The sequence below is a fragment of the Hyaena hyaena genome, unplaced genomic scaffold, assembly GCF_003009895.1.
Source record: "Hyaena hyaena isolate Hyena2069 unplaced genomic scaffold, ASM300989v1 scaffold_284, whole genome shotgun sequence".
In the NCBI taxonomy this organism is placed as follows: domain Eukaryota; kingdom Metazoa; phylum Chordata; class Mammalia; order Carnivora; family Hyaenidae; genus Hyaena; species Hyaena hyaena.
This window is the reverse complement of record NW_024080913.1, coordinates 909,337-934,679: the sequence shown is the minus strand read 5'-3', so window position 1 is coordinate 934,679 and position 25,343 is coordinate 909,337. Positions and strand designations below refer to the sequence as shown.

The 25,343-nt window shown below is 38.8% G+C and overlaps 1 protein-coding gene across 1 annotated transcript; it reads left to right on the top strand.

The window, feature by feature from the left end:
* The first annotated feature begins 154 nt into the window (after nt 1-154).
* CTSS (cathepsin S) lies at nt 155-23,783 on the top strand. Its single transcript, XM_039246257.1, has 8 exons — nt 155-278; nt 1,216-1,342; nt 3,178-3,300; nt 5,833-5,982; nt 8,156-8,383; nt 9,390-9,555; nt 10,448-10,550; nt 23,336-23,783. The coding sequence occupies exons 2-8, from the start codon at nt 1,217-1,219 to the stop codon at nt 23,433-23,435; spliced, it is 996 nt and encodes a 331-aa protein (XP_039102188.1). The 5' UTR covers nt 155-278; nt 1,216; the 3' UTR covers nt 23,436-23,783.
* The last annotated feature ends 1,560 nt before the right edge of the window (nt 23,784-25,343 follow it).

Here is a 25,343-nt window from a genome sequence, read left to right as displayed (position 1 = left end):
GCTCCTATTTTGCTGAGTGTGTTCTCCTGCCCCGCTCTCCTGGGGGCTCTCTGAGGGGCTTACTGTACCCGTAGGATGAGGGCCAGAGAGAGCTGATCTGGTTAGACTTTAAGTGAAACCGAAATGAAAGTGTACTTCCTCATTGTGGATACCTCATGTGACAAGGTCTGATTTCTTTTTAAAGTCAATCTAAGTGAAGTCTCTTTGCTGCCTTAAACTCCTTGGAGAGGGCCCACCTTCAAGCATTCTTAGTACGGAGCGCCTGCCAGGTCCATCATGTATGTACTGTCTGTTCTTTTTCTCCCATTTGATCTTTAAAGCCTCCGTTTATGTCTGTAGCTTGCTGTGCCTGCCAGGGTATAAATCTCTGGTTTCAGGAAGTAAACTAAAAAATCATGCCACTCAACTTGCCTCGTCTTTTTCTAATTAAAAAGAATCTATTTTTGCAAAGTTAATGTCTGCCTGCACATCTAAACCTGAGGCTGAAACGTAGCTTCCTTTGGAATATAATTTGAAGACTTACATGGTTACAGTTCCAGCTGTTTAGAATTAAAAAGAAACAGGAAAGAAAGCATAATCCAGTTTGAAGGAGGTAGTTGCTGAATTTCTGTTAAAGTCTTTTTGTATTAAATATAGAAATGATGTTTTCAAAAGTAAAGTGCTTCCTTTGAAGTATATATATTTTGATTGTTGGAAAAAACAGTTAAAAACATAAAATGACTCTAGGATTTGAAAGCAATACATGGGAGTTGTCTTTCAACTACCTCTAAAGGTTGTGGGTACTGAACTAGACCAGAAGAGCCCAGGTATCCAAAAGTTATGAAGATAAACTGATTTTTCAAAGGTTTGCCCTCCTCTTAAGGATGATGGGGTCTGGGGAGGATTTCCCTTGATTGCATCTTGTAAAAGTCCCTGCTCTCCCGGCTCCTCCTCACCCCCACCCCATCCCTCCTACCTCGGATGAATGTGTAGTATACCAGATATGAGGAAACTCTTGAAAACCACTCTTTAAAGTGCTACTAAGTACTGGGAGTGGTATTCTCATCATAAATCATGAATTCCTGTGACAATATATCCCAGAAAGCTTCCCATATAATTCTGATTCGTATTACCCCTTTGACAGGCTTTACACTGCTAATTTTTTTTAATGGAAAAATATGGTCACAATATATGCAGCTAATAACTACCTTTCCTACGTTACCTTTCCTGTAACAGAATGAAACGGCTGGCTTGGGTGCTCCTGGTGTGCTCCTATGCAACGGCAGCAGCACATAAAGACCCCACTCTGGACCATCACTGGAATCTCTGGAAGAAGACCTATGGCAAACAATACAAGGAAAAGGTAGGCGGGCCTATCAATGAGCAATCCGCTTTGGCTTGAATAGCCTATGCTTTCTCTCCCTCAAATCCTTACAAGCAATGTTTTCCATAAATGCTTATGCACTCATTTCTCGGCAGATTCTATTCTTGGTACTAAAGATATGGCAGGAAACAAAATAAAGTTCCTGGTTTTGTGCAGCTCATACCCTAGCAGAAGAAACAGGAACTAGGTAAAGAAATATGCAGATATGGTATGTTAGGTGGTGATGAGTGCAGTAGAGAAAAATAAAGTAAGGCATGGGGGTCTGGTGAGACCTAGAGCTGAAGGCCTCTGGGAGACAGCTGTGAGAGGTCAGCAGTGACTATTCTCTGTACGTGACAGAATGATCAGGGGAGCACTCTAAAAGAAGGTGACATGTGAGCTGAGAATTCATAGACACCAGGGAGCAAACAAGTCATAACCGCAATGAAGGTTCCAGGTCAAGGGGAGAGTACATGTTCAAGGACAAAAAGACCTTATTTCAGTCCCTGGTGCAGAGAAGCGCTACCAGATGTTTTTGACTCTCACTTCCCACTTTGTACTGTTGTTTTTATTTCAAAACATACTTACTGATTTTTAAGGCCTTAACCCTAGTGCTTCAAATAATTAAGTCCTATAACTTATAATTTTCCTGAGTTTGGGGGTGCCTGGCTGCGAAGTCAGTAGAGAGTGTGACTCTCAATCTCAGGGTGGTAAATTCAAGCTCCATGTTAGGCATGGACCCTACTTAAAAAAAAAATTCTGACAGGCACCAGGCTGGCTTAGTCTATGGAACATGCTACTGTGGAGCTCAGGGTTGTGGGTTCAAGCCTCACATTGGGTAGAGAGATCACTTAAGAGTAGAACCCTTAAAGGGTAGCTGGGCAGTTCACTTGGTTGAGTCCAACTTCAGCTCAGGTCATGATTTCACAGTTCATGAGTTCGAGCCCCACGTCAGGCTCTGTGCTGACAGCTCAGAGCCTGGAGCCTGCTTCAGATTCCGTGTCTCCTTCTTTCTCTGCCCCTCCCCTGCTCATGCTCTGTCTCTCTCTTTCAAAACTAAATAAACATTGGGGAGCCTGGGTGGCTCAGTCGGTTAAGCATCCGGCTTCGGCTCGGGTTATGATCTCATGGTTCATGGGTTTGAGCCCCACATTGGCCTCTGTGCTGACAGCTAGCTCAGAGCCTGGAGCCTGCTTCAGATTCTGTGTCTCCCTCTCTCTCTGACCCTCTCCTGCTTACGCTGTCTCTCTCTCTCTCTCTCTCTAAGAAATAAAAAAAATTTTTTTTAAACCTAACTAAAAAAAACTAAATAAGCATTAAAATAATTAATAAATATATATATATCTGAATTTGTAAGCAAGAATTATGTATGTATGTATTTGATGTATTATTTTGATGTAAAAATGACACTTTTAGTAGGATGTCCACTCTGAGTAGTTTTCTTAGTAGTGATGAATTTTACCCTCATCCAATTCCCTTTAGAGCCAGGCCTCTAATTTCAAGGTTAACTAGAGTTAGATGTTCAGTTAGTACCATTATCTGGTTAAATGAATGCTATCTCTCTTTTTAAAGACTCTAGTCCCTTTGAAGGGATGAAAGTGAACTTTGATTAGTATTCTACCTTTATAATTGACCTCAAAGTTCAAATACATAATGCTATTCGACACTTAATAGCTACAGTATAGTGTAAACACGACTTTTCTAAGCACTGGGAAACCAAACAATTCATTTGACTCACTTTATTATGATCTTTGCTTTATTGCACTGGTCTGGAACTGAGACTACAATATCTCTAACGTATGCATGTAACTAAGCTCGTTTTCCTGATATTTTAGAATGAGGAAGTAGCACGGCGTCTTATCTGGGAAAAGAATCTAAAATTTGTGAATCTTCACAATCTGGAACATTCAATGGGAATGCATTCATATGATCTAGGCATGAACCATCTGGCAGACATGGTAAGTAAATTACAAATAATCCCACTTTCATCTCTGGGTAAACATAATTTCCATCTCCCGAAAGGCAATTCGAAGGTAAACAGCAGGGGAATGTATCTATATGTGGACAAAGTTAGAAAACAGTAGAATTTAAGGCCATGAGAATTTTTTTTCCAATTAAACGCATTTATTAATTTTTATTTATTTTTGTTTACAAACAGTTTATTGTCAAGCTGGTTTCCATATAACACCCAGTGCTCTTCCCCACAAGTGCCCTCCTCCATGCCCATCTCCCCCCTCCCCCCCCCACCCATCAGTCCTCCATTTGTTCTCAGCATTCAAGAGTCTCTCGTGGTTTGCCTCTCTCCCCCTCCCCCACTATTTCCCCCCTTCTTCTCCCCCACGGTCCTCTGGTCCTCCGTTAAGTTCTTCCTAATCCTCCTATACGTGCAAACATATGGTATTTTAAGGACATGAGAGTTTGCAGATGCATTGTTTAGTCCTATTGTGACCATTTTCCTAAAAAATTTTTCAGAGAAATATTTGAAACTCACAGGCTACTGCTGCTCTTGCTTTTTTAAATTAATTCTAGAAAGCATTGCCTAAAGATTACTCACAATCTTTTAGTTAAGTTACCATAATTCTGTAAGTTTAAACGATAATATGGTCCACCTGCTTTCTTTTTTTTTTTTTTTTACAAATAGTTTATTGTCAAGTTGGTTTCCATATAACACCCAGTGCTCATCCCCACAAGTGCCCTCCTCCATGTCCATCACTCCCTCCCCCCACACCCCATCAGTCCTCAGTTTGTTCTCAGCATTCAAGAGTCTCTCATGGTTTGCCTCTCTCCCTCTCCCCCACCATTTCCCCCCTTCTTCTCCCCCACGGTCCTCCGTTAAGTTCCTCCTAATCCTCCTATACGTGCAAACATATGGTATTTGTCCTCTGCCTGACTTATTTCACTCAGCATAACACCCTCAAGGTCCATCCATGTTGCTACACATGGCCAGATTTCATTCTTTCTCATTGCCATGTAGTATTCCATCGTATAGATAAACCACATCTTTTTTTTTTTAGCTTTAAAAAATTTATTTGTTCTCACTGATTCCATATATGATACACAGATATAAAGAAAATTAAATTATTTCTGAGTTGTTGGTTTAGGAATTTTTTACTTTCTTTTGGTTAAATTGTATTTTCTAATTTTTCCATAATAAATACTGATTGCTTTTATAATAAAAATTATTTTTATGTTTGTGTGTGTGTGTCTTCCTTGAATAATTCTTACAAAGTCTTCTTATTTTAACTCTAAGATGAATGGGAGAGGCAGAGAACACAGTCATTTGGTTACCACCACATCTTCTTGATCCATTTGTCCGTTGATGGACACTTAGGCTCTTTCCATGTTTTGGCTATTGTTGAGAGTGCTGCTATGAACATTGGGGTCCATGTGCCCCTATGCATCAGCACTCCTATATCCCTTGGGTAAATTCCTAGCAGTGCTATTTCTGGGTCATAGGGAGTTCTATTGTTCATTTTTTGAGGAACCTCCACACTGTTTTCCAGAGGGGCTGAATCAGTTTACATTCCCACCAACAGTGTAGGAGGGTGCCCATTTCTCCACATCCTCGCCAGCATCTAGAGTCCTCTGATTTGCTCATTTTAGCCACTCTGACTGGCGTGAGGTGGTATCTCAGTGTGGTTTTGATTTGTATTTCCCTGATGAGGAGGGATGCTGAGCATCGTTTCATGTGTCTGTTGGCCATCTGGATGTCCTCTTTGGAGAAGTGTCTTTTCCTATCTTCTGCCCATTTCTTCACTGTGTTGTTTTTCGGGTGTAGAGTTTGCTGAGTTCCTTATAGATTTTAGATATTAACCCTTTATCTGATGCGTCATTTGCAACTATCTTTTCCCATTCCGTTGGTTGCCTATTAGTTTCATGGATTGTTTCCTTTGCCTAGCAGAAGCTTTTAATCTTGATGAGGTCCCAACAGTTTATTTTTGCTCTTGATTCTTTTGCTTTTGCGGATGTGTCAAGTAGGGTCCACCTGCTTTCTTAATGAGGGAATGTAGGTATTTAATATCACAAACACTCTCCCATTAGTTTTTAGATTTTTTTTCTATCCTACGAAACTTTACCACTGTGGCCAAAGTTAAAAATCATAGTACCTCTTGGAAGAGAACACCCCGGGTAGATGAAATCTCGACTCAAATGCAGGCATTTCCTCTGTAATTCTTTCTCAGAAAGAAAACTCATTCAGTCCACTTTTTAGATGGCCCTTATAAAATTCTCCCTTGCTTTAAACTGAAAATCTCCCTCCTTGGGACTGCTAGTTTCTGCCACTTTATTCTTCCTCTTCCCGATGCCCAAGTGGGAGCTAAGGCAAAGCGTGAAGGAGACCCAGACGACCCGCCTATCAGAGAGTCAGTCAGCAGTACCTACGCTGCCACAACTATTGCTAGTTTTTCTCCATCATTAAATATATTCAGTTATGATTACTAGAATGCTGAAAAGGTCATAAGTGAAAGGAGATATGTATATTTGCCTTGTAGACCAGTGAAGAAGTGATATCTTTGATGGGCTGCCTGAGAGTTCCCAGCCAATGGCAGAGAAATGTCACTTACAAATCAAGCTCTAATCAGAAATTACCGGATTCTGTGGACTGGAGAGAGAGGGGGTGTGTTACTCAAGTGAAGTACCAGGTGAGTACCGTCATCCCAGGCCTCTGTACCCCAGAAGGAGCTCTGTCTTCCATCAATATTTAGTCTAGCTACAGAATTTAGCAGTGACTCTCCCTCATGTTATTTCTAATTATTTTTTTTATTCTCATCTTCCCAAATAAACTGTAAGCTCCTTGAGGACAATGACCACATATCATACTTTATTTGTATTCTCCATTTAGTCCTTGTTCAGTCTTACTGTGACCACTTTCCTTAACAAAACTTTTAAAGGAATATTTGAAACTCACAGGCTACTATTTCTTTTGTTTTTTATTAATTCTAGAAATCATTAATTAAAGATTAATTAGTTACTTAAAGATTACTCACAATCTTTTAGAGTAAGTTACCATACTTATGCAAATATAAATTGATATTAGACTTAGAACACCGATGGTTAAAGCCACAGTAAACAAAACTGTCAACTGAGCAAATATGTCTCTAAGACAAACTTGCAGTGCTCCTACTATCTACCCATCAGTTCCACCGGCCCCTCCACCAAGTCAACTGCTTGAGAAATAGTATTGTGTGTGTGAGAGAATATCGATCAGGAAGTTTCTCTCTCCATTTCAGGGTTGAAGGAGAGGAAAAACCTAGAGCTGAGAGTAGCCTGTAAATTGTACCAATAAAGTTAACTAATGACTAGGCTTGCATTGTTAGAATAAGAAACACAGTATGTGTTTTATAAAATTGTCCCTGTCTTTGTATTTCCTTTAGTTTGCTTGTTTTTTTTTTTTTTTTTTAAAGGCAGCCAAAATCCTAAATTAGTTAGGGATAACTAAGGGTAAAGCCCACGTATCACCTTAGAGATCTGAGGAAGAGAGAGAAATCAGTGTTCTGAGCAGCTGCCCCAGCTGGTGACCAATGAAGAAAGTAAAACTTAAGAAGTGAATGATGCTAGGCACCTGGGGGGCTCAATCCGTTAAGCATCTGGCTTTGGCCCAGGTCATGATCTCATGGTTTGTGTGGTTCGCGTGTTGGAGCCCCACACTGGGCTCTCTGGTGCCATCAATCACAGAGCCCGCATCAGATCCTCTCTTTCTCCTTCTCTCTGCTCCTTCCCTGCTCAATCTCTCAAAACAAACAAACAAAATAAAATAAAATAAAATAAAATAAAATAAAATAAAATAAAATAAAATAGAAGTGGATGGTGCTGCTAATATCTTGTTCTTTTCTACCTGGATATTTTTCTTGCAATTAGTTTTCAGTTTCTTACTATAGCTTCTCTAAAATAAAAGTCTGGGAGGCTGCAGTAAACTACACATTTATATGTTAACTATAAATAACTTCATGCGCTCTTTTCCCTGGGTGCTTGCATTTAAATGAGTGATTTTGCTTTAATCAAAAGCAAATTTAATTTGCTTCCTTTGGGTGGAGAGCAGAATGGAATGAAGGAAGAAACGAAAGAGAACAATTAGGATAGGGCTCTGGACCTTTTTTAACTAAAGCAGCTTTGTATTTTTCTATTTGTTTATGCTTCCCTGTAAAATATCTTTGTTAAATTTTATTTATTTTATTATTATTATTACTATTTTTTATTTTAGAGAGAGAGCAAGAGCATGACACGGGGAGAGGAGAAGAGGGAGATAATCTTAAGCAGGCTCCACACTCGGCACAGAGCCTGGGGGGGTGGGGGGAGTTGATCCCATGACTCTGGGATTATGACCTGAGTCAAAATCAAGAGTTGGATGCTCAACCGAGCCACCCAGGCACCCCAAATGTAAAATATCTTTGATCCAAAAATTATGAAGCTAAAAATGTTTGAAAACATTTAACCTTATATTTTCAGGCCTCGTTTGAAAGGAGAAAGGGTATTTTAGGTCAAGAGAAGATTTGAGCTGCTCTCAAAATCACTGTACTGTAGCTGCCAAATTTACCTCACGTACAGGTGAAGATAGCTGGGATCTGGTACACGCTCAGTAGGTACTTTTTCTTAGTACATTTGATTATACTCTGAGCTCCGCCATTTGCAAATCTCTCTCAACATTGGACTTTGCTCAGAGGTCAATCAAGTCTTTAGTCGCGAGGCCCATGTCTAGGAAGCAAAGAAACCACAGTGCGGGGAGCTGTTCCTGTAACAACGGCCAGAGCTGACATGTTGGTGTTAAGGAAGTCCTTACGGACTCGCTGACTGCCTTTGTGACTTTCTCTGTTTCAGGGCTCTTGTGGTGCTTGCTGGGCTTTCAGCGCTGTGGGGGCTCTGGAGGCACAGGTGAAGCTGAAAACAGGCAACCTGGTGTCTCTGAGTGCACAGAACCTGGTGGATTGTTCCACTGAAAAATATGGGAATAAAGGCTGCAATGGTGGCTCCATGACAGAGGCCTTCCAGTACATTATTGATAACAACGGCATCGATTCAGATGCCTCCTACCCCTACAAAGCCATGGTGCGTCACAAGCAAACTTGTTAAGCTGCTATGGGACCTTATGCTATCCCCTGACTAACTAAACTACACTTACCTTGAGAAGCAGTGTATGAAAACCCTGATCAGGAATTCTTAAGCTTACAAGAGTTCTCTTCCTTATTCAGTGGCCTTCTTAATTGATCAGTGACACAATACTTTTAAGCAAGCAGAGTTCATGCTTAAAAAATGGATTTGTAGCAAACCTTAGAATTCTCTCTGTCCATTTGCCTGGTAATTTCAACTTGTTTTTCCTGTAGTTCCCCATGCTCAGCCTTATTCTCAGATCATCAACCGCATCATTCTTGTACCTACGAAAAAGCTAGCTAATGCTCTCTTCTTCCTCCTCATAGGTTCATGACACATTTTGTTAAATGAATTAATATATCCATATTACAGAAAATTTAGAAAGGATCAAAAATATCATTCCAAAACCTCATACCTTAACCACAGTTATTTTGGTTTATTTCTTTCAAGTTATTTCTCCTATTAAGCATTAAGAAAACAGAGTTATATGTACAACAGATGTGAACTTGTAACCTCTCTTTTCCCACTAAAATATATACTCTAAGTGGTTTTCATATTATATGGTCTTTATAGACCATCATTTAAACTGTAGATCATCTTCTAGGCATTATATCATCAAAAAGATTTTAAAGTTCGAGTACAGAGTTTATGATCTTTATGCAGTATGCCCCCACAGTCCACCTGAGGGGCTGAGGGACATTATCTGACAACTTTACAGGCATGAAGATGTTCACAATTTAAAACAATAGAATAGTTATGTATTTCCTCTGTTACTGGTGAAACATGGAACCGTTAGGGTTTGGGAGATTTGATTTTTCTTTCTTTAAAAGGAGGAAGGAAACTTAGACATTTGAAAGGCTAAATGAGGAAAGAAAGCATATTTGAAATCCAGACGTAGGATGTTGGCGATTCATAAAGGAAGTTGAAATATACTTCTTTATCTGATTTATACTCTTTTTTGCAGGATGGAAAGTGCCGGTATGACTCAAAAAATCGAGCTGCCACATGTTCAAAGTATACTGAACTTCCCTTTGGCAGTGAAGAGGCCTTGAAAGAAGCTGTAGCCAATAAAGGACCTGTGTCTGTTGCTATAGATGCAAGTCACTCTTCTTTCTTCCTCTACAGAAGTGGTAAAAACTCAGATATATTATCCTCTGGTTATATGCTGCCCTGGCACTATAAGAAAGAACATTCTTCTTCCATATCACCCCACCTCTGAATGTTGAGATTAGGTTAAACAGATTCCTCCATTTCATAGATGTGTTTCATATTAGTAATTAGTAAAGTAATAATTAGTAAAGTAATACTCATCAGAGTTTACTAACACTACATGCCAAGTACTATGATCAATTCTGGCCACGCAGGCTCTTATTTAATCCTCACAATTACCCTACTTTACAGATGAACTAGTCTTAGACAGTTAAGTTGCCTAAAGTCATACAGTCTGAAAGAGGTCAGCTAGGATTAGAAACCATGCTACTTCACTCCAGAACCTGTGCCCCTAACCCCGTAGCCACTGTGCACTGTAGGGGCAGCATGGCAGAGTATGTGGGGGGCACCCCTCAATGGTAGAATGTATCAAAGTAAGTGGCTATACCTTTTAATTAATACACACACACACACACACACACACACACACACACACACACCTCACCTTAAAGATTTCATCTGGTAAAGGGTAAAAATGTATGGTACGAACAATTTAGGAATATGTACAAAGAAATATAGTAACTGACTCTATATATGTTAAAAATCATTAGAAAAAGGTAGCCATTTATCAAAGATTTCTGAGGGAACTGTGATTGGATTGGGTTGATGCCAAACTTGGCAAGAAAGTGGACAAGCGTAGCATTGATGGCAAAGAATCCTGAAGTCTAAATAGTTTAATGAGAGTGTATGTTCCTAAAATTATAATTAAACTTGCCAGGATCCAAAACAGTCTACTAAAAGCAATAGCATTTTCAAATGCCCTTCACTGCCACATACCACTCACTCATCTCCCCACCCACATTTTATTCTTAGGTGTCTACTATGAGCCAGCTTGTACTCAGACTGTGAATCATGGCGTATTAGTGGTCGGCTACGGTAACCTTAATGGGAAAGACTATTGGCTTGTGAAAAACAGGTAATATGTTTGCTTGTTGATGTATGTTTAATTAAGGAATTTGATGGAGCTTCAACAAATGCTTTCTTGTATGATGATGATAATCATGATAATGACAATGATAAATATTTATGGCTTTTTATAAAGTGCTGTACTAAATTAATTATTCAGTGCCTCCATTTCCTCACTTCCTATTTTGGCTTCAACACTTTGTTTTGATGATTTATCGTCTATAATACTTCTCTGATCACTCCTTCTCAGTCTCTTTGATAAATATCTATTCCTCTGCTTCGTCTGCAAGTGTTGGTCTTTCCTCCAGGACTCCATCTTTTGCCCATTACTCTTCTTATTCTACATTTTTCTTGGGTACCATCATTCCATTCTTACAATTTTAGTTATTACCTATGTACTAATGGCTTTCAAATCTCTGGCTTTAGCTCTGACCTCTGCCCTGAACTTCAGACTTATTTATCTGTACATATCCACTTCCATGTACCTTAGTTTCTCCAAACTCAGTATGTCCAAGGAGTTCAGTATAGTCTCTATCATATCGTCCTCCCCAGAACTTCCCATCCCGCTAAATGACAACAAACACACAACACAACCACCCAGTTAGGGATTATGGATTTGTCATAGGTCCAGCCAGATATCATCAAGCAACAAATCAAACTACTTTTCCATGTATCTGTCCCTTTTTTCTGTCCCCTCTCTGTTTCTTTAATTATGGCTTTGGGTCAGATATCTCTTGCCTGCACTATTCCTATAGCCTGCAAACTGGTCTCCCTTACTCTCAAATAGATCTTTTGTACTGCTTCCAAACTGGTTTGTCTCAAATATAACAAACTGGGATTATAACTGTTTTATTGGGTACCATTTGGTATAAAATCAATGTTCCCTGGTGGGGAAGACAAGTCATCTATGTTATGATCCCTGCCAGCCCTGCTGGGCTCAATTGTCTTACACTCTTTTCATTCCAGTTGCAGTGAACTATACACACAGTTCCCATACATACCATTTATCTCTAATATCTTCATATCTTGGTTATGCTGTTCCCTCTGCCTGGGACATCCTTTCTCCTCACTTGGTTTAGTCCACCTTTTCCTTCAAAACTAACATGGACATCTTCTGTACCAGAATTTCCCCCCTAAATCTTTAGGCTGGGTAAAATGTATTTTTTCTACGCTCCCAAAATGTCTTATGCACCCTGGAGTATTTTAAAGGTTATATTTAAATTGCATGTTACCTATCTATCACTCTAATACTAATATTCTGTCTGTGCCTTTGGGGTAAGGACTTGTCTCGTCCCTGTACCCTTAGCACAGTACACAGCACACACACAAGCCAGCGGGATTTATACGGCCTATTAGGAAAGTAGTCGAGGGAAATAATATCTTGGTTCACTTGTAATCTATTCATAGCACTGATCAGCTGGGGCCTAGATGAGTGACCACTTTTTTAAGTGAAGCAATATTTTCACTTACATCTCTTTCTTGTTGACTTACTACAGTACGTACTTTAACTTCCTTTCTCTATTGAAATTGCTCATCTTGAAGACCATTTATATACCTTTTAGTGTTTAAACTCAAAACCCCTTCTCAGCACTGAGTCACTCAACAAGTGTTTATTAGGCATTGCATCGTCGGTGAGGGGCATCATCTAGGCCCTAGAGATATAAAACTTACTGAGAAATCGTCCTATGCCAAATGAGCTCACGTAACAGTCCAATGGCGAATCAGCTATCTTTTTAAAACAATAAACACAACACATCATGGTATAATGACATGTGTTTCAGTGGCTATGGGGCCATAAAGGAGGAGCTGCCTAGCTGCCCAAAAGTTTCACAGAGAAGGCACCACTATTTGCATTAAGTTTTCAAATAAGTGGAATTGCTCATGTGTTCAAGGAGGAAAATAAATTGCCCAACCATCCAAATAAGGGTATGCAATGGCACACAAATATGAAAAATTTCTCTGCTTTATAAATTCTACTGCATTTATTTCTTTGGCATCTATGACATAGCACTATCCTGACTCATTTTGCTATATCAGCTTTAGCCTCGTTTCTTCTTTCCTTCCACCGGTCCCTTACACTCTAGCTCTTATCTGTACCAGAGAAAACTCTTCTGCAACTTGGGTTTCAAGGTTATTGCCACTATGTAGATGATAACCAAGTTCACAATCTCTAAAAATGACCTCTCTACCTAGCAACAGATGTCCAACTTCCAATTTGACAGCCCTGCTGAAAAGTCCAAATTCTCCACCTGCCTGCCTACCCTACTCTTCTTACAGCATCTCTCTCTCTCTCTCCCCCTCTCCCTCTCTCTCTCTCTCCCCCTCTCCCTCTCTCTCTCTCTCTCTCACACACACACACACACACACACACACTCTCTCAATAAGGCTAAAATCAAATTCCCTCTCTCCTTCCAACTCAACTACCCTTCCATCCTCCACCCCTGGAAAGTATTTTAGAATAAACTCAAGGGAAACTCATTCCCTGTTTTGAGCAATGCATCACCCTCTTCAGGTTATCAAAGCCTTGGTATCATCTTGGGCTCTCCCCATTCTCTCTCAACCCACACAACCCTGTCCTTTTGGGCTCTGAATCGTATTTCATATTCTTTTCTATCCAGGCTCTAATTCAGATTCCAGTCTCACCTAGCCATGAAAGTATCTTCTTAAAATATAGATCATGTAGGGGCACCTGTGTGGTTCAGTTGGTTAAGCATCCGACTCTTGATTTCAGCTGAGGTCATGATCTTGAGGTTTGTGAGTTCAAGCCCCACACTGGGCTCCAAGCTGACAGTGTGGAGCCTGCTTGGGATTCTCTTTCTCTGTCCCTCCCCCTTGCTTATGCATGTATGTACTTTTTCTCTCTGTCTCTGTCTCTGTCTCTCTCCCAAAATAAACTTAAAAACATATATATAGATCATGTAAACCCATACTCAGAAATTCTCCACTTGATCTTAGCCAAAGGCTAAGAAGCAATACAAGGTCAAAAATTCTAAATAGTTTACCATTGTCATCATAATGATGTCCAAATTCCTGGCCAGGCATTCAAGATTCTCAATTATCTAGTTTCCAACACAACTTTCTAGACTTTTCTTCCACTATGTTCTCATGTACACATATTTGCACTTTGGCCACAATGAACTACTTACTTATTGTTCCCTAAGTTTACATCCACTTGGCTATTTCCGTATCTTTACTTATGCTGTTTCATCTTTCTGAAATGCCCTTATAGCCCACTGCTGCCTACAGAAATCCCACCTGTGTGGGGCCCTGGGGGGCTCAGTTGGTTAGGCCTCTGACTCTTGATTTTGGCTCAAGTCATTATCTCACAGATCCATGAGTTTGAGCCCCACATTGGGCTCTGCGCTAACAGTGCAGAGCCTGCTTGGGATTCTCTCTCTCTGCCCTTCCCTCACTCTCCCTCTTTCCCTCTCTCTCTCTCTCAAAATAAATAAATAAAACTAAAAAAAAAAAAGAAAGAAATCCAACCTCTATATGGGGAAATGGGCACTCTCCTACATTATAGGAGAAGAATTGTTACAATCCTTCTTGAAAGCAATTTGATAATATGAATCAAGAACTTTTTAAATGTTCACATTCTTTGTCCAGCTTTTTCTCATTTCTTGGAATCTATATGAAGAAAATAATCCTACATATGGAGAAAACGTCATATCCAATTTATGTAGATTGTAGCATTCTTTTTCTTTAACATGGAAAGCCAGTAAACAACCAAAAGTGCCTAACAATAGGGACACTATTAAGCTATTACACAATCAAGTCCATGTATTAGAAATTATATTAGGGGCTCTCGGGTGGCTCAGTCGGTTAAGCGTCCGACTTTGGCTCAGGTCACGATCTCATGGTTTGTGAGTTCAAGTCCAGTGTTGGGCTCTGTGCTGACAGTTCAGAGCCTGGAACCTGCTTCCGGTTCTGTGTCTCCCTCTCTCTATGCCCCTCTTCCATTTGTGCTTTCTCTCTCGAAGATAAATATTTAAAAATTATTAAAAAAAGAAATTATAATTATTCAGACTATTATTAATACCTCAATAAAATACTTGGAATATATGTTTAAATTGAAAATACATATAAACAGGGGTGCCTGGGGGGCTCAGTCAGTTAAGCGTCCAACTTCGGCTTAGGTCATGATCTCACGGTTCATGGGCTCGAGCCCTGTGTCAGGCTCTGTGCTTACAGATAGCTCAGAGCCTGGAGCCTGTTTCAGATTCTGTGTCTCCCTCTTTCTCTAACCCTCCTGTGTTCACACTGTCTCTCTCTCTCAGAAATAAATAAAAACATTAAAAATTTAAAAAAAAGAAAATACATATAAATATAAAATTTATGTATAATATAAAGTTTAAAATAGTATGCCCATTTCTCTGATTCATGTTATACTAAAGAACCAGAAGGAATGATACCAAATGTTAATAATGGTTATTTTTGTCTACCTTTATGTATCTTCAAAAGTCTTTAACATGTACCTTACTACTTTTAAGATAAAAAAAAAATCACTAAAAATCCTATTCATTCTTTGGGGCGCCTGGGTGGCTTAGTCGGTTAAGCGTCCGACTTTCGCTTAGGTCATGATCTCGCAGTTCGTGGGTTCGAGCCCCGCGTCGGGCTCTGTGCTGACTGCCAGCTCAGAGCCTGGAGCCTGCTTCAGTCTGTGACTCCCTCTCTCTCTGACCCTCCCCTGCTCACACTGTCTCTCTCTCTCTCCTAGAAATAAATAAAAAACATTAAAAAAATTAAAAAAAATCCTATTCATTCTTCAAAACCGACCTGAAATGCTATCTCCTCCACACCCCCATTAATTTACTCAGAACTGTTTCTCTAACTTCCAAGCTTTAGAAATGCCTTATAAATTCTATTATAGTATTTACTACATTGTGCCTTGTATTGTAGCTATTTCTGTAAAGCATGCTCCATTCACTAGATTATAAACTTCTTAAAGGTAGAATAGTTTCTTGTTCATTTTTGCATCTTCAGTCATACCTTGATTCAACAAACATATGTTGAGTACCTACCAAGTGCCAGAGTGCCAAGCAGATATGGCAATGAAAATACAGCCTTTCTATCTCCCTTCAAGATACTCATAGTCCAACAGAGTCAGGAAAACGGGCAGGTGCACGTACTGACCATTGCAATAGACTGTGATAGGTGCAAAGGCCGAGGGATGCGCCAGGTTACAGTGGAAGCACAGAAGCGTACTTGGCTCAGCCTGGGAGGTCAGGGAAGGCCTCTGAGATGGGTTATTTGACTTAAGGCCTTTTAGCTGGTTATTTGACTTTGTCTTGGAGGACAAGAAGGAATCTGCCACATAAACAATGAGAGCAGAAGAAGCTAAATGTGCAGAACCTCAGAGTGAGAGAAAGTAGATGAGTTAAGGGAACCACATGTTCTTTTATAAAGATTGTAGTATAATGTGCCTGTTAGAGAGAGAAGAGAGATAGAAAGAGACCAAATCATGGGGCGCCTGGGTGGCTTAGTCGGTTAAGCGTCCGACTTTCGCTTAGGTCATGATCTCGCGGTTCGTGGGTTCAAGCCCCGTGTCGGGCTCTGTACTGACTGCCAGCTCTGAGCCTGGAGCCTGTTTCAGAGTCTGTCATTCCTTCTCTCTCTGACCCTCCCCTGCTCACGCTGTCTCTCTCTCTCCTAGAAATAAATAAGACATTAAAAAAAAAAAAAAAAAAGAAAGAGACCAAATCATGGGAGAGCACAAGGATCACTGACACTGAGTACTAACAAGGAAAGACTAGACATGGAATGAATTCCCGACTCTATAAGAGGTTAACTCAAAATCTTCTTAGGTCATCAACCTTTATTATTGATCTCTTAAAATGTTACATTATATGTCATTTCCAATGCTACCAGGTTAATTAACCTCAAGTAAAAGAAAGTGAGTCTCCTTCTATTTGGCTTCTTCTTTTATATCGTCCTTTTGTTTATACTTACTCTTTCTGGCAGATGTATAACATTGATCCATGTTCCTGATTTTTCCCCCTTTTTGGATATAGATATTTAGCTTCTTTATATAATACACTGTAGCATAGTGAGTAAAAGCAGTAACTTTGAAGCCAGGCAGATCTTGGTTACAATCCTAGTTCCATTTACTATCTGTATGACCTTAGGTAGTTATTTAACGTGTTTAATGTTCTATTTCCTCATCTGTAGAATGAGAATAATAGCCTCAAGGTCATTATAAGGATTAAATGGGATAATGTCTGTAAAACACTTAGCACACAGTGCCTAGCACATAATAAGTATCCAACAAATCATTATTATTGCTATTATTATTCCTTCCTCGAATCTCTATTAAAAAAAAAAAACAAACTATGCCCTCAATAGCTTCCCAACCATAAACAGTTATGTTTTATAGAATGCTTTCATGTCTAAAAATATAGACCAATAATTTAATTCCAAAGCACAATTGAGAAAAATTATTTTATGGGGGCAAAAAATAATACAAAATGCCTGATTGTACAACCCTCTGATGGTTTGCCTTAATCCAGAAACCAAATTTAGAGCATCTACGTGAGGAATGGTGAACTACATATTCTTCAGGGACATCTCCTTAAACATGAAGCAGTAAAAATTCTGAGGTTATACTATCTGATAAGATCCTGAAGTATTTGTACAGTCTTGTGTTGCCACTTGTGGGCAGATCCATAAATTTAGAGAGCTAGATACAATTGCTGTCTACTTAGAAAAGCTTAGGAGCCTAAGAAGGAGTGAAAAGCCACCCCAGTCTAAGAGACTCTCAACAAGAAGGGCCAAGACTGTCTTTAGAAAAAAAGGGAGTTCACTGCAGCATTATTCGCTATAGTGAAGATATGGAAGCAACCTAAATGTCCATCAATAGATAAATGGATAAGGAAGGTGGGATATATATACATACACACACAAATATATATAGGTATATTCCTTGGCCATAATAAAAGAATGAAATCTTACCATTCACGACAACATGTATGAACCTAGAGGGCATTATGTTAAATGAAGTAAGTCAGAGAAATAAACACCATATGATTTCACTTATATGTAGAATCTAATAAATAAAACAAACAAAACAAAACAGAAACAGACTCTTAGAGGGGCGCCTGGGTGGCTCAGTAGGTTAAGCGTCCGACTTTGGCTCAGGTCGTGATCTCAAGGTGCGTGGGTTTAAGCCCCACGACTGGCTCTGTGCTGACAGCTAGCTCAGAGCCTGGAGCCTGCTTCCCATTCCCATTCTGTATCTTCCTCTCTCCCTGACCCTCCCCTGTTCATGCTGTCTCTGTCTCTGTCTGTCTCTGTCTCTGTCTCTCTCTCTCTCAGAAATAAATAAAACATTAAAAAAGAAAGAAACAGACTCTTAGATACAGGAAATAAACTATTGATTACAGAAGGGAAAGGGTTTGGGTGGATGGGAAAAATAGGTAAAAGGGGATTGAGAGATATGAACTTCCAGTTATAAAATAAATAGGTCATGGGGATGTAACGTATAGCATAGAGAAGATAGTCAACAATATTGTAATTACTTTGTATGGTGACTGGTGGTAACAAGACTTACCAGGAGGATCATTTGTAATGTATAAAAATAGTACCCTATAATATAAACCTGAAAATAATAGGATATTGTATGTCAATTATGCCTTTTTTTTAAGGCAGGAGTTTAATCTAAATTACAGATCAATGAGTAATGGGGGCCAAAGTCATTAAGTATAGAATAGTTTTAGCCTGGGGGGAAAAATGAAAGATTTTAACCATGTGCTCATGAGAACCTTAAATACACACACATATCCCCAAAATACTAAGAAACCATCCAGAATACCTTTAAGCAATATCTGATGAACTCTCCATCAACTTTCTTCACTGTCTCTAAGATAAACAGTTACAAAATAGATGGGCCTCCAGACAATGAAGAAAGTTGATGCCGTTGGTGGATGTGAAACACCAATGCTTCCTTTCATCCATAAGTGAATGTAGTAAAATGCAAGTTGGAAAAAAGAATATATTCCATTTTCCCTCACTGAAAGCTACTGTCTGATCTTTCAAGTGGTCCTGACTCTTAGGGTATATGTTCTACATTAAACATCATAGGTACTTTCTCCTCTCCATGGAATCAAAGGCTGGAAAAGGGTTAAATAAGAAAAAAGTTATAATCTCATGATTTTTCTTAGAGATTTATCTACAAAGAGATTAAGAATGTGCATTTTTCTTAGAGATTTATCTACAGAGATTAAGAATGTGCATATTGGTTTATAATTCAAAAAGAATATTTATTGCCACTACTCCATTGAAATCACTCTTGTCTGAGATTAGCAATCACCTCCATCTTGCCTCATTAAACTGTTTTCAGGCCTCATCTTCCCTGAATGCTTAACATTTGACGTACGGTCATTCTCTACTTTCTGAAACACTTTATTCGACTTTCAGGGGACCATACCCCCTGGTCTTCTTCCTACTTTACTTTCAGTCTCCTGAGCTCCTTAGTTCCCCTTATTCTTCCTCACTTTTATAAATATTAGAATGCCCCAGCTTCAATTTCTCTCCCTTTATGATCTCATTTAGTCTCAGTTTCAAACAATACTTGATGACTGTCAACTTTGTATCTCTGGCCCTAACATCTTCCCTGAGCTCCAGACTCTGTCCAAAAGCCTACCATCTGCCTCTCTACTTGAGTATCTATAACCCTCTTTAATGAACCATGTCCAAAATAGAACTCTTGACTCCCTGCTACTACCCCAGTTTTTCTCCTCTCAGTATATGACAACAGCATTTACCCCAGGCCAAAATATTGGAGCCATCATTTCTTTCTTCGTTTGATACCCTACACCTAAACCATCAGCAAATTCTGTCCTTTCTATCATCATTAAATTATCCCAAATCTTACCACTTCTCAGTATCTCTACTGTTACCACTTTAGTTCAAGCCACCATCTATTCAGTTCTTGATCGACTGCAATCATCTCCCACCTGGTAGTCACTTCCCCCTTGTTGGCCTACATTCAATCCTCTACACAGTAGCCAGGGTGATCCTTCTAAAGTACCAAGCAGATTATGCCATTCGCCTACCTAAAACCCTTTCCTTCACACTCAGAATAAAATCTGTGACCTATAAAACCATGACAACTTCTGGCCTCAGCCTGTCTCCCCAGCCACTACTTTCACCTGTCTCACTCAGCTCCAAGGACACTAGCCTCTTTCCAGTACCTTTTCTCAAGGTACACTTGCAAGTTCTCACACATCAAGGGTATTCCCAGCTCTTTTTCCAGATCTTTGCATCACTAGCACCTTCACTTTACTAGATCTTTGCTCAAATATTTCCTCAGAGAAGCATTCCCTGACCACCCCTTCTAAAATGTAGCCCTGATTCCCAATATTCCATATCCTCTAACTCTGCTTTATTTTCCTTTATAGTACTTATATCTTATCATATTCTTTATTTCTTTGTTTATTGTATGTTTCATGTGTAGGCTTTGAAAAGACTTTGTCTGTCTTATTTACCTCCATAACCCTAACACCTAGAATAGTATCTGGCACAGCCTACAAAGCTCAGAACTGTGGTTTATTACAAAGGAAACTGGCATACATTCTAGAAGGAATGTCTAACAAGTTAGTAGTCTATAATATGCAGAGAGAAGGTAGGGTGACCAGTCATCTCACTTTGTCAAAGACTAAGGGGTTTCCAGGCCACAGCACATTTAAAAAAAAACAAACAAACCAGAACAGCTCCAAGCAAACTGGACTGTTGGTTACCCTAGAAAAAGGCTATCTTATTTTAAAGGAGATGGACTCATATTTGGGCAACAAAAATAGCTACCTTTACTTATAGAGCATTTACTACATGCAGACACTGTACAAGTACTTTACATACATTTTCTCACCTAATTTTTAAGGTAATATGCATTTTATCTCCGTAATACAGAAAATGGACCTCTGATACTGACAGAGTTAGGAAACTTGCCTGCAGGTGAACAGTGTGAATGAAAGGGCTATAGAGTTAGCAAAGATAAACAACTTGGTAAGGACTAGAATGAACCTTTGGAGCTGATCTTATACAGTTCTGAAGGAAAGAATTTGTCCTCAGATACTTATTTAGAGACTTTTAAATCAGTTTTATTCTTTAAGAGAAGGTTGGCAGGACTCAGTCAAAGAGAGTCTGGGATTTCTACAAAGTTTGGGACAGTTGAACCTGGTCTATGAAACTGCGAAGAGTAAGCTGTCCAGACACTGAATAGGACCTCATTGACTTAGTTGATACTACTACTAATTACAACCTCAATTCAACTTTCATTACCAGACCTTGCCTAAAAATTGTCACCTACTTTTTTAAGGCAATGAAATAACTACAAAGCAAGGCATCGTAATATATCTTATATAATTAATATAAGGTCGTGGATGTTCTGGTCTGAATTGCATTCCTCATACTACCTCTCTCATAGGAATGATGTAGGATTAGGGATAGTATAAATGTTAAGAGTAGCCTTTGGAATAAAACAATCCTACATTTGTGCCCTGGCTTCATAATTAATCATCTAGGTAATTATCACTTTGACCGCTTTCCTCTTTAGTAAAAAGAGGGTGATCACAGGGGTGATGATTAAGTGAAATAGTATATATTAGGGTGCTTAGCACAGAGTAATTGTTCAATGAATGATGGCTATTAATATTAATAATAGCTTTATCATAATTTATTATTATTGGTTTTAAATGCTAAAAGAATACTGCATCCATTGATGACAGGTGACAGTGGAGTTTGGATTTTATTTTAAAGATATTGGGGAGTCATTAAAGGATTTTAAGCAGCAAAGTGGCAATAAATGACAGGAAATAATAAAGAAGCCCATGAAAGTTTTTTTTCATTTTTTAAGTTTTTATTTGAGAGTGAGAGAGAGAGAGAGCATGAGCAGGAGAGGGGCAGAGAAAGGGTCCCAAGCAGGCTCTGAGCTATCAGCAGGGAGCCTGATGGGGGACCCCATAAACCCTGAGATCACGACCTGAGCTGAGATCACCACCCAGGTACCCCAGCCCACAAAAGAGTTTAAGAGGAGCGAGCACAGAGAGAAGAGAATAATCAGGACGCAGTAATATCTTCAGGCCAGGAGAGAAGTGATAGATAAGGGTGTTAAAAGGTACAAGCGAGGAAAAATAAGGCCTGGAAAGCGTCTGCTAATGGCTGATACAGAGAACATTTAAGTCCTGTTAGAGCACAGCCATCTTAAAGCAGCCACTAGTGGACTTGCAATAAAGCAGCGTTTCTAGTTTCTCTACTGCACATGAAAACACAACCAACCTTTCCTTCGAGTCCTGAGCAAACATTTGCAGTGGCTTCCCTTTGCCTACGGAATTGAGACTACAAGTTCCTTACCCTCTTGTTCTAATCTCTTCACAACATGGCCCCGAACCAACCTTCTAACCCCTTTGTGTCCTGCTACCCTAAAGCCATCCAATTTTCCTCGCAACTAAATGTCTTCTTACTTCTCCAAATATCAACACAGTAGGCATTTCCGCAATTTCATGCTTTTATTTGTATCCTAATTATAGCACTTAGCAAATTCGCTTAATATTATCATTACTTGTATATCTACAATTACAAAATCTCAGAATCATAAAAAACTTAAATTATTTCTCTTACAAAAATTGTGACCTGCTTTTTACTAGTCTGTGGAAAAATGAGAAAAAAATAATATTTTGGTGTGTCTTCCATAAAATAAATGTATCTGACTCAAAGGACTGTCCTTAAATTAGAGACTATGTCCTCTTAAGTTTTGTTTTGGTGTTCAATGTCCTTTCTTTTACAACATGGTGGTGATAACAAAGAGTATGGGTTTGTTTTTGTTTTTAATGTCTTTCTTGCTAATTTAAAACTTGGTAACCTTAGGGGTGCCTGGGTGGCTCAGTTGGTTAAGTGTCCAACTTTGGCTCAGGTCATGGTCTCATGGTTCATGGGTTCGAGCCCTGCATTGGGCTCTCTGCTATCAGCAGAGAGCCTGCTTCAGATCCTCTGCCCCTCTCTCTCTGCCCCTCCCCTGCTCACACTCTCTCTCAAAAATAAACATTAAAAAAAATTTAATTAAAATTGGTAAAATTGCAATTTTTTTAATTATAAAAGTTTATGAAATCAAAAAGAGAACCATTGATCTCTTCTAACCCTTAGCTGACCCACGAATTCCCTCTGCAGCATCCCTAACAAGTTATGCAAGCCTCCAGTTGAACACTTACAGAGCCAGTAAGTTCACCTCCTCCCAAGATAGCATATTCCATCTTTTCACAGCTTTACCTACAAAAAAGCCTTACCTCAGCTCCACTTCCATGTCAAAAAGCTGTTTGAAAGCTTCACTTTTTATTGCTTACTTTGGAATTCCCTGCCCTATGCCTTTTCCATAGTAGTCACTTAAAAATATTTCTTAGTTGACATTCTCTAAAGGAATTTAAGTTTGATAGAAAATTATACCCTAGGATCCTACTATGCAAAAACATTTAGAGATGAGGCCTTTCCCTGCAGAAGGCCTATTTACAAAATAGGAGGATTAAAGGTTTGGGATGGAGTTTATATTGTTTTCCTTAGGTATTAATCAATACAGCATTAAACCCTTCCAAACTATCCTTTGAAAATTGCCTAAAAGCCCTGGGGAAATTATTATATTATTTTGTTCTAATTTGGTTTCATGGTTATACATATATAATATATACATATTACATACATCTATTATATATCTATAAAATTGCTTTAGGAGAAAAACAATAGGAGATAAAAAGTTGATAATGTGATATGATTATATTCATTTGTAATTTTGTGTTATGTCTTTTTCTGAAGCTGGGGCCTGAACTTTGGTGACCGAGGATATATTCGAATGGCAAGAAACAGTGGAAACCATTGTGGGATTGCCAGTTATCCCTCTTACCCAGAAATCTAGAGGGTCTCTTCATCTTATAACAAGTCAGGAAAAGAAACACTTTCTCTTAACCTGCTATAAACCACAGAAATAAGAGAATCATGATCACTGTATATTTAATGTACTAACAAAATAGTTTGACTCTTGTACTTTTTTAACCTCGAGTTACGGACAAGTTTGGCCACGTAAGTCAACAATGTGTTATAGATACATCTGTACGAGAATTGGTCAACCTAAGACAATCTGTCATGTTTGTTTTGTCACTGTCTTATTTTACATGCTTTGTCTTTGTAAGTTCCCTGATGTCTTTTTGTAATGTGATGACATATAAATGCTTAATAAATATCTCATTTCATCTTTGTATCATTACCACATGCCATTCTTTTCTTATCCTTAGGTAACTATCACAATCTATCATGAGAATGTAAATTGTAGTATGTTGGTGAAGGGCTTTGACCACTTTAATGGAAAATGTTACTAGGTTATTAAGGTCTCAGGGCTCAGATTGTATCTTTGCATATTAAAGGATTCAATAATTTTTTTAAATAAATGATGTTAAGGTAGGCAAATACAGTAAAACCTTGGTTTGCGAGCATAATTTGTTCCAGAAACATGCTTGTAATCCAAACCACTTGTATATCAAAGTGAAATTCCCCATAAAAAATAATGGAAGTTCAGATGATTCATTCCACATCCCAAAACTATTCATATAAAAACTATTATAATAATGTAATATAATATAAAATAATAAAGAAAATACAAAATGCAAAATTACAAAAATAAAAAATAAGCAAATTAACCTGCACTTGCCTTCAAAAACTTTTGTGGCTGGTGTGAGAGGGACAAGAGAGAGGAGGGTTAATGTGTAGGACGACTTTCACTATCACTAATGAAATCACTGCCTTCCATTGGCTCAATGGGATCTTTTACTGCGTGGGGGCCATTGTATACCTTTACAATATTGACTACAGTACAGTATTCCTAAACTCTTGTTACTGTATTTAATGTAGCTGGCAATAAGGCAGCAGAGGAAAGGGTCTATATCTACAGGCAGCCTGACCTAGAATGCAGCAAAACATTCCTAAGCTTACTCTTGTATGGAAAAACAAAGGACTGTCCACAGGGGCTTTGAAGTGACAAAAAATATATTAGTGCCAGTTGTGGGCACCTTCCAACATTCTGAAAAATCACTGATTTCTGCCAGATGCTGAGGCCTGAGACCAAGCATCCGAGCATGGGAAATGATCACCTACAATCTCATGAGAGAGAGAGAGAGAGAACCATTGGCTCAATTGAGATCATGTGACATTCCGTATCATATACTACTCGTACTCCAAGACATCGCTTTGTTTATCAAGTCAAAATTTATTAGAAATGTTTGCTCATCTTGCAGAACACTCACAGAGCAAGTTACTCGCAACCCAAGGTTTTACTGTACTTAAGAGACAATCCGTTTTCAAGCACTTTGGAAGAACCATTTTAATAATCAACAACGAATATACTAATTCAAATTATTCTTACCCAGTCATTAGCAATTTGGCCAGAACCTTTTGGCGGCAAATAATTCAGTCAACCTGTATAAAATAACCAAAGTGCATCTCTTTTAAAATATTCCATTACTGATATTTTTATCTAATTCAGATTGAACTTCCTCTCAACTGCTCTGGAATAGTAGACAGGTTCTGAAGATGCAGCAAGAACTTTGAATTTTGCAAGTTCATGCTTATGACATGAAAAATGTGTGGGATGATATAATTAGTTTATCTTAAAATGAATTTTTGGTTCCCTCTCTGTAAAAAGCATTTTATTTTATTCTATTTTTTAATTTTTTAAAATATGTTTATTTATTTATTTTGAGAGACAGAAAGATAGAGAGTGAGTGGGGAAGGGACAGAGAGAGAGGGAGACAGAGAATCCGAAGCAGGCTCC